This window comes from Pleurodeles waltl, chromosome 5, assembly GCF_031143425.1.
Source record: "Pleurodeles waltl isolate 20211129_DDA chromosome 5, aPleWal1.hap1.20221129, whole genome shotgun sequence".
NCBI classification, from domain to species: domain Eukaryota; kingdom Metazoa; phylum Chordata; class Amphibia; order Caudata; family Salamandridae; genus Pleurodeles; species Pleurodeles waltl.
Window position 1 is genome coordinate 445,506,639 of NC_090444.1, and position 17,038 is coordinate 445,523,676.

Below are 17,038 nucleotides of genomic sequence, written 5' to 3' on the forward strand. Positions count from 1 at the left end.
TATAACGTGTACAGACGCAAATGAGTGGAAATTGCATCACCTAGCTTAATGGTTCGTTTTGATCATATTAAAGTATTTGTTTCTAACACTTCTCGGAATTAATAACAAATGTGCTTATTTTTGAATTCCTAACTCTGAAACACTTGCAGTTCATTTAAATGTTGTGTTATAGAAAAAGCCCCTTTCCTAACCCCAATATCCAGCAAGTTTGTCACATAAATCCTCTATCTTTGAAGTCGGATACAGAAAAGTAAACACCATGCTCCCTTGGAAGACCGAGCATGATATTTGACCTCTGCCTTTGACTGCACAGCAAATGTGACAAGATAAGAACAAGATTCAAAGAAAGGAGCAGCATTCGTGAAAGACTTCAAGGGGAGTTGGTGTGAAAAGATTTTGCTCCTAGGAAGGGACAAACTCAACATTTACAGCCTAAAAGAAATGAAGCCAGCAAAAAGAAAACCAGAAAATGTGAGTTACAAACTGCAAAGCTAATGGTAAGCCATGGGCAGCATGCATTTCCAGGGAAGCTGTCTGAATATCCCCAAGATGTATTTAGCAGACACAGACACAGGCCTCAGGCCTCAAAAAATGTTATGGAGAGTCAGATTTTGTTTTGTTATGGGGAGGACGAGTAATTTACAGCACCTGTTGTCCTTTCTGGCAGTGAGCTTGAGCTGGAAGGGACAGGTGTTCTCTCCATTCAGAAAGTGAATGAGAAGTAAAGACACCTTTATTTCTTGTTTTATCTCGACACATTTGCTATCTGTTCAAGGACAGCAGTCAAACTTATCCTGGAAAATTGTCTTTACTTTTCTTTCTCTTATTACAGTTAGAGGTTTTTGTCACGTGAGCTGTTTGACAGTAATTGTGAAACAAAAGTCTGCAAAATGTCAGTTTTCTCTAACATAATTAAACCCCTTGTAAGTGAATAGTCCAAGTATTTCAAAATACTCCAGGAATTGGGAAAGTACTTTTTTTGTAATTCATTGTGATGCATACAAAGATTTAAATCTTTGCAAGCAAAACAAATCAGAACACTTTACTTGGCGATGTGCAAATGACAAATATTTGCAGAAACCATATTTCCAAATATTGTACACTATATAGTTTTAGCAATAAAATCTCATGTCAGTGGGAAATGTTGTGGCCATTTCAATGGAACATCTGCTGATTGCAAATAAGTGTGCTACCACTTCATGCTTCTGGTATGTATTTATTAACAGTGATAGATTTTAAACATGATTTGAGAAACATTCCTGCCCCTGCCTTGATGACAATGCAGTTAATGATCCAAGAGACAAATCAGCGGTAATGCGTATCTTATATGTGGCTGCATTTATATTATATATGGCGCAAATCTTTAGTCTGTTAAATCAAACAAATGTGTTTTTTGTACAGCAGACATGCTGAACTTGTGGATTAGAAGGTGCTCTCATGTGATGAAGAAGAAAATGACTGCTCCGTGAATTAAATTATTTGCCCAGGATCACATAATTTGAAACCAGTTTTTCGGTCAGGTAGGTTATTTAAGTCAGTAAGCCTGCAGGGCTCGTAACATTTGTAAGATTTTTCAAGACCTGAGTCTGCTATGCTGTTCGGTAGGCTTCCACTTAAAAATGCAGCCTGCAAAAATTATTTAAATGGGCGAGGGACATCTATTTGGTAAGTCCCATAAGACAATCTCTTCTGCCACGTTTACCAAAAGACAGAATACCCACGGGGTTTGCCCCTTGAGTAACCAAACATTGGGGTAGTGGGTTCAACTCCACAGTCACCACACAGAACCATCTACCCTGATCCTTACACAGTTCTAAAGGCCCACAACCAGACCATTTCCTGCACTCAGACTTTGCGCTGGGTTAGTACTTCGAGGTGTCTCTGAGCAAGTTGAGCCATATCCTAAATGTCTGGAGCCAAGCAGGGCATGGTAAGCAGTTGTACTTCCTTTATTTATGTATTCATTTTGCATGGTGATACTTGGAGGTTTGTCATTCTTTTTATTAGTTCAGGACTGTAAGCACAAGAATGCAGTGGAAAGTGGGACTCAAAAAGCTAAACAAATCTGACATGTAACCAACAATATTATCTTTGTGTCAGTTCCAAGCCCTGCTGATCCCTGACACTTTCCCAGACAATGCAGGCCACCAGTTGGGGCATTGTGCAGAGATCCATTTCCCTGTTCAGAGCTAGCCATCCACGAATGGCTCTAGTGCTCACTGGTCCTGCAGGGCTTCCTGCTTGCTTTTCTTGGCGGCTCGACACTGCCCCTTCATAAGGCTATAGACAGCATCTTGCCTCTTGGTCTTGCACTGCCTCCTGTATTGCAAGTACACAGTTACAATGCTGTGTGTGCTCACTGCAGTCCTTAGATGCTGTTGAAGCTCATGGGGGCATACTGACCAAGCTGGTTACGTATGCTCACTATACTCGCAGGCAACTTCAGGAATGGTTGCTATGGATAGGCAACCACTGCCAAGTGATGATTGTGTGAGGAGCTGAAGTAGAAACCAGGAAGAGAACCACATGAAACCAACCAGTGTGAAAAAGGAAAGACAAGGGAACTTGAACCACTAAAACAGACAAAGAACAAGAAAGCAGAGGAAGAACTAAGCAGTTTGAGCACACTATTGACTATATGTAAATGGTGCGCCAATCTTTGAGCAGAAGTCACAAACTAGCTGATTTGCTGGCAGTTGATTTTTTTATTTTATCTTGTGGTACTGCACAGAAACCTAAATACTTTGCAATTATTTTGAATGTTAGAAACAAAATAATAAGAGCTTCTGTAAAGGAATTCTATTTTGGAGTGAAAGGTTAGACTTTAGAAGTCATAATGGAAAATAATCAAGTTTGTCCACATTATTTTTTTCTCATGCTTTTCTTATGAACTTCAATTCTTGAATGAATGTCCGTTTCTTTATGTAAACATGTATTCCCTAACCTATCCGGCCTGGGCTCATTGTTTTCTTGTTGCTAAAAGGTCACAGTGCACATGTTGAAACCGAGAACCTAGCTGCTAAATTGCCAGTTTTGCAGAACTGTGTGAGAAAAGACTGTAATTATATGCCAGGACCGGAGGCAAGGATTATGCTCTTCTTTCTCCACTTTATTAGGTCAGTAGCCCTACAGAATTTAATAGACAAAAAAACTACCTTTCCGGGAAACTGAACGAAATGACTACAAAAACTAACAACAAATCAAGTAGTGAGTCCAAAGCATAGTCTTCCTGCTCTGTTCGCACCTCCTCTTTCTTTGCTGATCAGCAGCATGCTCAGGTAAGTTCTCCCTCTCCAATATTTCTTCTTTGTATGGCGTTTAACTAATGCGTTATGAAAGCAAGTGCATATTGTCACTTGTTGTGTTATTGTACTGCCTAACTCAAGTTGCTTCTTTAGCAGGGGCCCTTTGGATCACACGTCGGGGATCCTTTCACTGGATGGGTTTCTTGCTGGGGGTGCTGCATGAGTGTGACGAGACTGGAGGGCCTCCAGAGAGCGCTCTTAAGAGTAGAGTTGCTTCTTTCTTGGTGGCCGCCGTGTGCCTCATTCCTTGCATTCCAGCGAGGATCGGACAGTGCCTGCCGTGGACCCTTGGCCCATTTTCCCCCGTGAGCAACCTCGAGGGACTCCTGGCAAAGACCAGGTCTGTTGAGGGATATCCCTCATTGTTGTGCAGTTTGGTTGTGGTGACCGGGATGCCAGCTCCTGCATGTCTGTATTCATTTAGTCGCCTCGTAGCTATTGTTGGCACCTCAGGGACTGGCCCAGGCTGCAGTACGCTGATATTCTTAGGGCGCAAGGTCCCCCACAGACATCTTATCTCTTCCATTTGCTGGGTTTCCTAGCGCCTCTTTCCTGAAAGATGCAAGCCTCCCAAGATGCCTAAATTGAGGACGAGTCCTCAACCCTGCTCCTCCTTGATGATGAACTTTATGAGGTGATAGATGCCTCTCAATAGCATGCGTTTGCAGCAGTGCTGGCCCCTCTGGAGAAAAAGATCAGTGAGTTGGTGCAATCATATCAGGAGCAGCAATGGGGCCCGTGGGGTTGCCCTTCTGCACAGTGCCCAAAAAAGACTGTGAGCACAGGGTTGACAAGGATGCCTTTGATAGCCTGAAACAGGCATTTCTCCTGTCTAATCCAAAAATGATTAGCCCTGACCCCCTTACACCATGAGACCCAGACACTTGGGATGAAGAGGAGGGGTCTAGGGATGAACCAACCAGGCCCCCCTCCAGATCGTGGCATCCTTCAACAAATCTAGCCCAGGTCTCAGTCAGAAGCCCTGACTTCAGGCATTTTAGACCTGGAAGACCTGCTTCATCCCATATCCTCCATGTAGGTCTTCCTGTGGGCAAGTGGTCGTTTATATGCCAGGACGGCTAAGAAAACCCCTTGACAAAGAGGTGTGGGCTCGCCTTCAGGCCGAATGTCCCTATCTCTCGCTGGAAGAAAAAGTGGCTTTGACCCCAGAGCTGGACACATGCATGGTCACCTTTCTGGCAAAATTTATACGTGATCCCAAGAAAGGCACTGACTGCTCCTGTTGTTCATGCCAGGATAAACTTCTGTACATTTCAGGCCCACTAACCAAGATACTAGATATGGCGGAAGACGCAAAATAGTCAGGTTCCCTAATCTCCCCGGGGTTCCTGTCTGGCTTTGTGCAAAGAGCTGTTGTCTTGCGAATTTTGCTCTGTCAGCAGAATGTAGATGCTCTTTGTTTATTAAGGTAGACCCCAAGTTAGCTGACTTAACCTCCTCTGAGGGGGGTCCTTCCACTCGGGGAGGTTTATTTGGAGAGCCTTTTATTAAAGAAATCGGGAAATTTGTTGCTGCCCTCAATTCATTAGACAAAACCCAGCCCACTCTTAAAAATACTTTTTTGGTTAAGGTTTTCAGGAGGGTGGGGTGCCGGACCTGGCAGGTTGCACTTGTCTGGCCGCTTCTCTACAAATGCTCCTCAGAGAGGCCAAGGCTCCTAGACAGGCGAGTGGCAAAATCCGAATAAGTATGGCAACTTCTACCCTTCCCAGCACTTCCAACGCGGACGAGGTGCTAGAGGTGGCGGCATAGGCTCCACACCATCTTCCCAAGGTAAGGACTCCCCTTTCCTCCCAACTAAAAGTGGGAGGAAGGTTGGGTGTCGTTCTGGGGAACTAGAGGGTCATCACATTGGAAAGCCTGAGTGCTTCAGTTGGTAGAAGGCTTCCACGTAGAGTTCTTGTGCACTCTGGTGCAAGATTCAGGACCTCAACCACTTTGTTTTTCCAGAGAGGATGTCGTTCTCATAGAGAGGGAGATAGGGGAGTTGTGGTCCAAATGGCGATATTGGCAGCTATTTGATTCCTGAGGAATATCTTTTTGGTAGCCAAGCGAGATGGTGGGCATCATCCATTCATGAATTTATGGGAGTTCAACGATTGGCTTGTGTATCGCCACTTTAAGATAGAGGACATTCACTTGTTGTGCGACCTCCTCAGGCCAGGGGATTGGTTAGCGAGACTGAATCTCAAGGTTGCCTATTTGACCATCCCCATTTTTCTGCCACATCGCAGGTTCCTGCAGTTCAAATGGAATCACCAGGTGTTCGAGTTTCTGTTCCTTCCCCTCAGTCTAACATTGGGTTCTTGGTACTTTACCAAGGTGCTCAAGCTGGTGATAGAGCATCTTCAAGGACAGGAGTGTGCCTGATAGTCTATTTGAAAGATATTCTATTGATGGATCACTGCCCACGGGTCTTGACATCTCAGCTGCAGATGGAGGTGGATCTGTTGGAGCAGTTGGGATTTGTCATCTACGAGAAGAAGTCTCTACTGGTCCTGGCGCAATGCACAACTTTCGAGGGCTTCGTCATAGATCCCAAAGACTCTTGAGACTGCCTGCCAAGAAGATGGTGAAGATTCAACGCAAACTCCGGAAATCTCTGGCAAGACAATCTACATCTCTCAGGCAACTGGCCAGAGTGGGTGGTGGGCCTGTTGGCAGCTTCCATCCAGGTGATCTTTTCATGGCCCACTCCATTGCAGGACGCTTCAAAGGCTAAAGGTGGTTCACCTCCGCAGGGTACTCAGGTAGTTGAAGTCTGTCCAGCTGCCAGACGACGCGCAAGAAGAGATGGTGGCTCTCATATATGAAAGCTTGGAGCTGGAGCGCAATCTTCGGATTCAGTCCGGACATCGTCATAGAGTCCGACGCCAGCAAATCAGGCCGGGGTGCCAGATGTGCCAATATTTCCACAGGCAGAAAGTGGTCTTCAGAAGAAAGTGCTCTGCATATCAACTGCCTGGCGATGTTGGACCAAGGACAGAGTGAGTTGCTGTGTCCTCCTCAAGATGGACAACATCTCCGCAATTCAGTAACTCCAGGCATCTGAGGGGTCTCAGCGCCTGGCAACTGCACCCAGACGTTTTTCGACAACTGGAGAAGGTCTGGGGTCCATGCTCAGCGGACCTCTTTGCATCCCGCTTGATTCATCAAGTGAAAAAAGATTCTTCCGCTGGAGGCCAGATCCCCTGGTGGTAGTGAAGGATGCGTTCTTACAGGACTGGGAGTCGGAGAAGGGGTAGTCCTTTCCCATGTTAATCATGCTCATGCACTTGTTAGCTCAGGTCAGGAGGCTGAAGGCAGAACTGGTAGTGATAACGCTGTTTTGTAGGTCTCAAGTGTTGTTTACAGTGATGATGGAACTTTCCTGTGATTCCCCAATCTGTACCCCACAGGAGTGATCTTCTCCGCGACGATCAGGGGAATCCACACCAGATGATTCTGGACTTATCACTCTGCCTCATGGCTTGGAGGATTTCCAGAGTAGATGGACCGTCCGAGACCTTTCAGAGGAAGCTGAGCAACTTCTGTCAAGGGCCTGGGCAGACGCGACAAATAAGAGATATTGATCTGCTTAGGGACAATGGCTTTGTTGTTGTCTTCAGAGTGACAAGGATCCTGTGGAATCCAATATCGTTCACATTCTGATCTTCTTGCCCGCCTTGGTGTCCGAGGGATTAGCTTATCAGTCAGTAAACACCTTTCGTTCTGGTATTTCGGCTGGTCCTTCTCAAGTGGAAGGTTCCCTAGTTGTAGAACATCCTTTGGTTTACAAACTTAAGAGAGGTATCAAACTTTCTGTTCCCCCAGCTCCCAGAGACTCTTCTCTCTGTGGTGTGGATAAATTGCTCAAATAGTTTCTTTCATGGTCACGTAATAAATATGCTCTCCAGAAAGCAGTGTTGGGGAGTATTTAGCCCAGATGGGGTTACTTTCCATGTCTCAAGACGTACTAAATGTAAAGGTGATTTCATACCCTTCTTTTCAATACAGACCAAAGCTGTGTGTGGTTGAGTGTTTTAAGGCCTATGAGGCCATTACAGAAGAGATCCAAACCGCTTGGGAGAGACAACTCCTCATTTCCTTATGTAAGCCTTACAAGGCTGTTTCTTCCCCCACCATAGCTAGATGTGTGCACTTTATGATGCAAGAAGCTGAGATTGATACATTCTCTTTTGGGGTCCACACAGCGAGGGGAGTCATGGCTTCTGAAGCTTATTCTTCTGGTGCCCGACTGGAGGATGCTCTAAGAGCGGACGATTGGTCATCAGAGTTACTTTTAAATCCTTTTTCTTTAAACCGTAGATGATGGCCACATCGGTTTTCACTATGCTTTAAGCAAACAAAATCCTGTCCTCCGGCCCTCACATGGAATGAAATTTTTTCCAGCTTTAGTAACGAAAAGTTTCAATTCTATTAAGGATACGGAGGTGAGAATTATTCCCACCCGTAGCAGGAACTTCTTTGCCCTCCCATAAATTATAAGTTTAGAAGGGTGAGGAAGTTTCTCATATGGTGTAGGAATCAATATATTTTTGCTATCAATTGATGTGTGAAAGTCTTGCTGTTATTATTGAAACTATGTTTCTAAATTGTGATATTGTTTTTGCTATGATTTCAAATTGGAGTATTCAAGAATTTATAGAGAGTAGTTAACTATTACCTCGTTTTTTTCTTATAGGGGAATGATGGTTCCATACGAGAATGAATACGGAAAAGGCCATGTTCAAGGCTGGATTCACACATAGAGGGGGCGTGAACAGAGCAAAAGGACTTTATGCATTTGACTTAATAGTTGATTGGTTGGTTGTTTATGTAGTTGTTTCTTTCAGTTTCTGGAAAAGGTAGTTTTTTTGGACTATTCAATTCTGTTGGGCTGTTGATCTAATAAAGTGGAGAAAGAAGACCATAATCCTGGCCTCCGTGTCCTTAATAGAATCGAAACTTTTCATCACTAAAGCTAGGAAACTTGTCATTCTTTTTTCAACAAAAAGACACTAGCACAAGTGTATATAAGCATTCCAAAATGGCCATGTGACAACTCATGTATTGTGATGCTTTGGCAGCCATTGTGCATTTTTAATTTACCATTTAGACACTGCTGAAGGTCATTTTAGAACCATAAATTGAAAAAAGATTTATAGTGCGTGGAGTCATGAAAAAGGAGTGAGCAGCCCTGCCACAGTATGCAGTTGTCTTTCCCTGGCTGAAAAAAATGTATAAACCGCTTCTGTGCCTTGGACGAGGTCACCTCGTCCAAGGCTACAGTTCCCCTGTGCCTTGGACGAGGTCACCTCGTCCAAGGCACAGGGGAACTTGGGGGAGCGCTAGCGCGCCACCCCGTGCACCCCCCTCCCCCCCCAAGGCGGGGATGGAAGGGGAAGACCTTCCCCTTCCGTCCCCAACCCCCCCTCAGCACCCCTGTGACGTCAGCGCGCGCTGATTTGTCACAGGGGCCTCCCCCATCGCGATTGAAAGAGAAATGCAAAGGTGGGGAGCGACCCCTTAGGCAAGGGTCGCTCCCCTAGGGGGCAAATTATAATTAGGCCGTTTCTGCAGATTGGCAGATTGGTCTATTTTGATGAGGCAGAAACCACTAGGCACCGGGGATTTGTTTTTTGGCGCCAATGTCATGCAGGGGGAGCGACCTCGTAGGCGAGGGTCGCTCCGGGGGGGGGGTTTGGGGGGCAAATTTATTTTAGGCCATTTCAGCCTCCCCTGGGGGCAGATCGGCCTATTATTAGGCCGATCTGCCCCCAGGGGGGCAGAAACCTCTAAGCGCCAGGGCAAATTTTTCTGTTTGTGTTTTTTTTGTTGTTTTTTTTTGTTTTTTTAGAGCTGGGTAGCGACCCATCAGGCAAGGGTCGCTGCCCTGGGGGGCAAATTGTATTTAGACCATTTCTGCCCCCCATGGGGGCAGATTGGGCGATTTTAGGTCAATTTGCTCCCAAGGGGGCAGAAACCACTAGGCACCGGGGATTTGTTTTTTGGCGCCAATGTCACGCAGGGGGAGCGACCCTGTAGGCAAGGGTCGCTCCCGGGGGGTTAGGGGGGCAAATTTATTTTAGGCCATTTCTGCCCCCAGGTGGGCAGAAACCTCTAGGCGCAGGGCAATTTTTTTTTTTTGTGTGTTCTTTTTTGTTTGTTTGTTTTTTTGGAGATGGGGAGCGACCCATCAGGCAAGGGTCGCTCCCCTGGGGGGCAAATTGTATTTAGACCATTTCTGCCCCCCTTGGGGGCAGATTGGTCGATTTTAGGTCAATCTGCCCCCAAACGGGGCAAGAACCACTAGGCACTGGGGATTTGTTTTTTGGCGCCAATGTCACGCAGGGGGAGCGACCCCGTAGGCAAGGGTCGCTCCCGGGTAGGGAGGGGTTTGGGGGGTTGGGGGGGTCAAATTTATTTTAGGGCATTTCTGCCCCCCCCTTGGGCCGGCTGAGCTAGAGGCCAAACTCCACAGGTAGGCACTTTGCAAAAAACACCTCTGTTTTCTGTGAAAAAATATGTTGTGTCCACGTTGTGTTTTGGGCCATTTCCTTTCATGGGCGCTAGGCCTACCCACAGAAGTGAGGTACCATTTTTATCGAGAGACTTAGGGGAACGCTGGGTGGAAGGAAATTTGTGGCTCCTCTCAGATTCCAGAACTTTCTGTCACCGAAATGAGAGGAAAAAGAGTTTTTTTTGGCCGAATTTTGATGTTTGCAAAGGATTCTGGGTAACATAACCTGGTCAGAGCCCCGCAAGTCACCCCATCTTGGATTCCCCTGGGTTTCTAGTTTTAAAAAATGCGCTGGTTTGCTAGGTTTCCCCAGGTGCCGGCTGAGCTACAGGCCAAAATCCACAGGTAGGCACTTTTTTCTATGAAAAAATGTGATGTGTCCACGTTGTGTTTTGGTCCATTTCCTTTTGTGGGCACTAGTCCTACCCACACAAGTGAGGTATCATTTTTATCGGGAGACTTGGGGGAACGCTGGGTGGAAGGAAATTTGTGGCTCCTCTCAGATTCCAGAACTTTCTGCCACATAAATGTGAGGAACATGTGTTTTTTTTTTTAGCCACATTTTGAGGTTTGCAAAGGATTCTGGGTAACAGAACCTGGTCCGAGCCCCACAAGTCACCCCATCTTGGATTCCCCTAGGTCTCTAGTTTTGAGAAATGCACAGGTTTGGTAGGTTTCCCTAGGTGCCGGCTGAGCTAGAGGCCAAAATCTACAGGTAGGCACTTTGCAAAAAACACCTCTGTTTTCTTTCAAAAATTTGGATGTGTCCACGTTGCGCTTTGGGGCGTTTCCTGTCGCGGGCGCTAGGCCTACCCACACAAGTGAGGTATCATTTTTATCGGGAGACCTGGGGGAACGCTGGGTGGAAGGAAATTTGTGGCTCCCCTCAGATTCCAGAACTTTCTGCTACAGAAATGTGAGGAACATGTGTTTTTTTAGCCAAATTTTGAGGTTTGCAAAGGATTCTGGGTAACAGAACCTGGTCCTAGCCCCACAAGTCACCCCATCTTGGATTCCCCTAGGTCTCTAGTTTTCAGAAATGCACAGGTTTGGTAGGTTTCCCTAGGTGCCGCCTGAGCTAGAGGCCAAAATCTACAGGTAGGCACTTTGCAAAAAACACCTCTGTTTTCTTTCAAAAATTTGGATGTGTCCACGTTGCGCTTTGGGGCGTCTCCTGTCGCGGGCGCTAGGCCTACCCACACAAGTGAGGTATCATTTTTATCGGGAGACTTGGGGGAACATAGATTACCAAAACAAGTGTTATTGCCCCTTGTCTTTCTCTACATTTTTTCCTTCCAAATATAGGAGAGTGTGTAAAAAAGACATCTATTTGAGAAATGCCCTGTAATTCACATGCTAGTATGGTCACCCCGGAATTCAGAGATGTGCAAATAACCACTGCTTCTCAACACCTTATAGGTTTTCTTGATAGCTATTTTTTACTCTTTATATTTCAGCAAATTAATTGCTGTATACCCGGTATAGAATGAAAACGCACTGCAGGGTGCAGCTCATTTATTGGCTCTGGGTTCCTCGGGTTCTTGATGAAACTACAAGCCCTATATATCCCCGCAACCAGAGGAGTCCAGCAGACGTAACGGTATATTGCTTTCGATAATCTGACATTGCAGGGAAAAGTTACAGAGTAAAACGTAGAGAAACATTTATGTTTTTTTCACCTCAATTTCAATATTTTTCTTTTTCAGTTGTTATTTTCTGTAGGAAACCCTCGTAGGATCTACACAAATGACCCCTTGCTGAATTCAGAATTTTGTCTACTTTTCAGAAACGTTTAGGTTTCTGGGATCCAGCATTGGTTTCATGCCCATTTCTGTCACTGACTGGAAGGAGGCTGAAAGCACAAAAAATTGCAAAAATGGGGTATGTCCCAGTTAAATGCCAAAATTGTGTTGATAAATTGGGTTTTCTGATTCAAATCTGCCTGTTCCTGAAAGCTGGGAAGCTGCTGAGTTTAGCACCGCAAACCCTTTGTTGATGCCATTTTCAGGGGAAAAACCACAAGCCGCCTTCTGCAGCCACGTTTTCCAATTGTTTTGAAAAAAACAAAATTTTCACTGTATTTTGGCTAATTTCTTGGCCTCCTTCAGGGGAACCCACAGAGTCTGGGTACCTCTAGAATCCCTAGGATGTTGGAAAAAAAGGACGTAAATTTGGCTTGGTTAGCTTATGTGGACAAAAAGTTATGAGGGCCTAAGCACAAACTGCCCCAAATAGCAAAAAAAGGCCTGGCAGCGATGGGGTTAAACAAAGGCAGCATGGTAAGGAGATGGTCAATGAGCAGCATGCAGGTATGCGAATAACCCGGCAGCAGTGTGCAGCTGCTGCTGCCTTGCAGAAAAAAGTATAAGAAAATATGAAGCAAGGAAGCAGGAGGAGTGAGGTAAAAATGAAAAAGAGCCACTCCCTCTGGCCATTGTATGAAGAGCAGGGAACTGAGACAAGACAAAGTCATCCACCCACAAGCAAGGTGCTAACCCAAAGCCTACTCTGTATATTGTATTGTTCAAGATTTTTGCTACCTGACATCTCAAGATGTCTGTAAAGCAACATCCTAAAAATAAGACATCTAAGCAGCATTTGTGGGGTCTTACTTTAACTTGATTAACAGTATGAAGTGGAGTTTTTGTGCTTAAGGGGGTGTTGGAGAGTGTTTTCAATGGCAAGTTGCTAGCATTGTCCACGTGAGAAACATTTATTATAGGTGTTGGTATTACTGAAGTTTAATTTTGAATATTGATTTGACCTTTATTTCAGGTCTTGGACTACACCTGCTAGGTCTCTAGAAAGTGCCTCCAGAGTTAATGGCCCTGGCAGTGGAAAACTCAGCAGCACATCTGACTCCCATACGAACATCCTTTGTTAATCGGAACTATGGACAAGTTAGTACTGACTATCATGATTTGGAGGACAGCGTGAGGGAACTATTAGAAACAGATGAGGCAACATCTTGCTGTGAAAGAAGAGAACTTGGGAAGGTCAACAGACTTTATTCACCCCCACAGAAGCCGGATGAGGGAATTCGAAAGAGCCCAAATCGCAGTGATGGATTGTTCTTAAAGTCTCCTACCAGATTTTCTCAGCAAAATACAACATATTTGGAACGAAAGCTGCCTCTGGCCAGGGCTAAACACAGTTCTGAATCACCCTACAAAGTCAAGGCAGAAGAACAGAAGGTAAGAGGTTTGGAAAAACATGTGTTTTATTGTGTTCTATTATGTTTGTTAACTTACTTTGTGCTTTTTGGTGGTATTATTGACCTAGAAAAGTTTGTAAAGTTGTCGTAGTTTAACTATTTAAAGAACAGCTATTAAGTGGAAAGTTTTACCCAACGCGTTTCTGGACATTAAAATGCCACACCATAACAATCCCTGAATCATCCAGCCATTGTATTTTTTCCAGTGTAAGTTCATCTACTTACATCAACTGCTGAAAATAAACCCTTGGGAGTCAGGGTCTTTTTCCTTCTGGCTATTCTCTGACCCAATTTGAGTGCTAAAATGCTCATCCTACCTTAATTGGATGCATTGACATGAGAGCTCCACATAAGGAACAGCCCTAGCTGTTAGGGAATGTAGACTCTTCGAATTTTGTAGGACCATTGCAGTGGAAAATAATAGTAAAAGGCTGAACCTGCATTAAGATGCATAGTGTAACTTAGGGAGTTAATACTCTGTAAATGTTTCCATTCCAAATTAGGACTCTATCCTCCAGATGCTGTTTGTGTTTTTTCCCTTACTCTTCATCTGTCCGCTTTCGCTATCTCTTGCTGAAAAGACCTTGAGAAGATTTGGCGTAGATTACTTTTGCAGTGCAAGAGACACACAAAAATGTTTCCAGGATTACAAGAGGCAGCCGTTCTCCTCCAAATCAGCCTTCCTCGCTAATAAAGTCTTGCAGGTCGAGAACTCAGCAAAGGAAATATTAGGGATTGTTCGTAACTTTTCCTCCCCTTACTGTGTGGGAAATCGATTCACAACTCCTAGGACCTGGAAGATCAACTTTCTAATTATCTGGAGTAGACGGTGTCTAATGTTCTAAAATCTTTATCTTTTTGTGGGAGACATTGTGACCCTAATGTTGCAGAAATAGGGCCAGTGCCCTGTTGGGTTGAGCAGAATGGTAGGCCAGTACAAAAATTTCCTTTTGATTAACTAGATGAAAAGTTTGCTCCCCGTATGATATAAATCTAGCCCCCATATGGGTTACACATGAACCCTGAATTTCCTCTTAATTTACTAATTACATTGTCATTCGTGCAGGGCAGGAATATTTCTTGGTCAATTTTAAACACTCCCTTCTAATAAACATATTGCTAAAGCATGATGTGGAGATACACTCACTGTCATTTAAAGACAGCAAATTTTCCATTGAAAGTGGCATAAACATTCCCAGTGATGTGCAGTTTTATTGATAAAACTATACAGCGCATAAACAATGTGTGAAAATTGGATTTCAGCAAAAATATTTATCTTTTGCACATCCTCAAGTAAAGTGTTTTGACTTGTTTTCAACCCAAAAAAATCTTGTTTTCACCACACAGAATTACAAAAATGTGCTTTTATAACTACTGAAATTTTATTTTGAAATGTTTGTATGGATCACTTATTATTAAATGTTGTGTTAAAAAAAAGCATGACATGTTCCAGCCTTTCATTTCACACACTGCACAGCACGATTGTCAGACAGCTCACTTTATACAATTCAACTTTGCAGTTAGAGAAAGAAAATGGAAGAAGACAAACTGACCTTTTCTCTGAAAGCATAGCAATTGTGACAAGATAAAAAACATTTAAAGGCATCTTTATTCCTCATTTAATCTGTGAGGGAACAGAGCATCGGCTGTTTGTCAGATTGGGCCAGTAGGCCCTACAAATTGCTTGCCCTGACTCACCATAGCAAGTGGGCTAGTAGATTTCTCCAGGACAGATACATTTTCAAAATGATGCAAGTAAAAAAAACACCTTAAATATACAAATGGGAGAAGGTATTAAACCGAGTCAGTGTATACATCAGAAGATAAATTCCTACTATGCTATTACCTCCCACACAAATGCACAAACCTAGTATATTATTACTACCCACACAAACGCACAAAACCTACTGTTTCATAAAAGTCTGCACTCCTACACACCGAAATTACTTTCGTTAAATGCTCTCTGTGCCTAAAGTGTAGCTAAGAAGACTTTGGAAAAAGTTAGCCACAAACATTGGTCTCCATTCAAAACATTGCATGACTTTGTAATTGCTGCAGTATCCGGCTGTAGGTGAACAGAGTTTCCGGCTGTACGTCGTCTGCACGTTGAGGGGCGGAGCCTCTGAGCTGCCGGATCGGTGTGCGGTTCCCCCGAGTGAGGGGGGGCCTCTACGTTTCACGCCTGCTGGAGGTCTTGGCTGACTCCTGGCCCCCGCATCCCCTGGTCTTCCCTGCTGCTCCTCCCCCGCAGGAGTTGGTGCAGCCGTGTCAACACCGCGGCCTAGGTTGTATAGCGGCCACATAGCTGCCCTGCTGTGCTGAGCTGCTGCAGTGCCTTGGTGGCGCTTGACAGGGTGGGGGCTGGGGGCGCACACATCCCGCCTGCCCTCCTGCCGTATCTCTGACCTTGTTGGACTTCCGGCCCGGGGATCCAGTTCCTTGCTCAAGAGCCCCAAAGGCACTTAAGGCCTGGACAGTTTTTGCTGCTGTTGGTCTCTGCCCCTGGTGGCCCCGGTGTTTGGCAGTCCCTGGTGGGGCCAGTCAGGACCCTGCACTGGGTCATACATTCTACGACAGACGATCCTGGGTGGAATCACTGAGAGAATTCCTGGTCCTGATCCTGGTCCTGCAATCTACCTCGATCCTCCTAGGGCTCACACAACTGGAGTTCACAGGGGATGGCGGCCTAAGGCAAGTGCCTAGCATTCTGCAAGTAGGGTCAAAGGTGTTGGGGCATAAACAAACCAAAGCTAGGCTGCAGGCAACCGTTTTTTGACGGAACCGGCTGGCGTTAAGCCTGTGCGGCTTGTCTGGACCGCATTGCCTTGCTTCTCCTGCCCCTCCTTCTCTCCTGCTTAATCCAACTTAACGGGTCTCTACTATTCCTTCTTCTTCATCACAAGCTTGCAAGCCTTCAAGTGGAGTACTGATACCCCTCAAAAAGGGCCATAAGCGTTTCTAAGAACCTATTACACTGAGTTACTTCACCTTTCGACCTGAGCCTCGCCAGATAAGGAAGGACTTCGGGAGTCTGCCTCAATATGAGGTCTGGTAAAGTAAGGAATGAGAACCCAAACCCTCAAAAGCGTAAGAAATGCCGCCGTGGCAATATTATCTTGCATTTGCCATCGACCCCTGAAAAGTGGATATATCCTCTTTCACCTACTGCAATTACAGCGGCCACCTCTCCACTGGCTGCTGATCCGCCCAACCCAGTCACGTTGAAGTCTCAACTCTCTGTTGTTCATACGCCGTATCCATGCCCTTCAAAAAATTTTAAGTCTTCTCTTCTGGATTACTTTAAGTAAAAACCTAAGCAGGAACCTCCGGCAAACGGTGGGGAGAATGAGCCGGTGCAAGTCGGGGGGGGGGCGGGCCTCTTCGGAATTTGCAGCCATTGATGTTCTACTCATGGCTTGTGGTTATTCAAAAACAGCGGCTCTAGTCCATCGTTCTGCTTTATCCACCTTCTCTCAGCTAGCATCTCAGGATGAAGTATGCCATTCGCCACCCTATGAGGGCCAGCCGGCCTGTCCTTGTCAAAACACGAACTTTCACAAATTATTATATCCAGCAATCATTCTTTCAATGTTGGAGAGTGGGAGACCTCCTTGGTAGCCTCTCCAGCTGTCCTCCTTCGGCAGGACGGTCTGGCTGTGAGTTGCCACGATCGCCACAGGACTGCAGCATTTCCACATCCTCTAGCCCACTGGCAGCCCAATGGATTTGTAGTTCAACTGGCAGTATTCATCCAATGTTACCAATAAGGTCCCCTAGCTGTGTAGGTGACCCTAGCTCTCAAACGGAGCCTATCAAGGGCGAGTTCAGGGACCAGTCCCTCCTTGATCTTTCCTGTCTTCAACCCGATTCCTCGGTAGGGGATGGTAGGGTATCCAACCCTGTGCCTTCCTCTTTGGTCCCGGCAACCGGCTCTGTCTGGCCTCAGCTCTTGCAAACTCTTCAATCCACTGTACTGGCTTTGAACTATCACTCCGA

The 17,038-nt window shown here is 45.4% G+C and overlaps 1 protein-coding gene across 6 annotated transcripts in view; it reads left to right on the forward strand.

Moving 5' to 3' along the window:
• Positions 1-17,038, forward strand: part of CEP68 (centrosomal protein 68) — a 138,463-nt gene that overhangs the window by 38,780 nt on the left and 82,645 nt on the right. For 2 of the 6 annotated variants that reach the window (XM_069234259.1, XM_069234256.1), the window contains one exon: positions 12,604-13,022. The exons of 2 other annotated variants lie outside the window; for them this stretch is intronic. In XM_069234259.1, the coding sequence (XP_069090360.1) occupies positions 12,651-13,022 (372 nt within the window). In that variant the 5' untranslated portion in view covers positions 12,604-12,650. Of the gene's footprint in view, positions 1-1,401; positions 1,521-12,603; positions 13,023-17,038 lie in introns of all 6 variants that reach the window. 2 more of the 6 variants (XM_069234257.1, XM_069234258.1) reach the window with 2 other exon arrangements.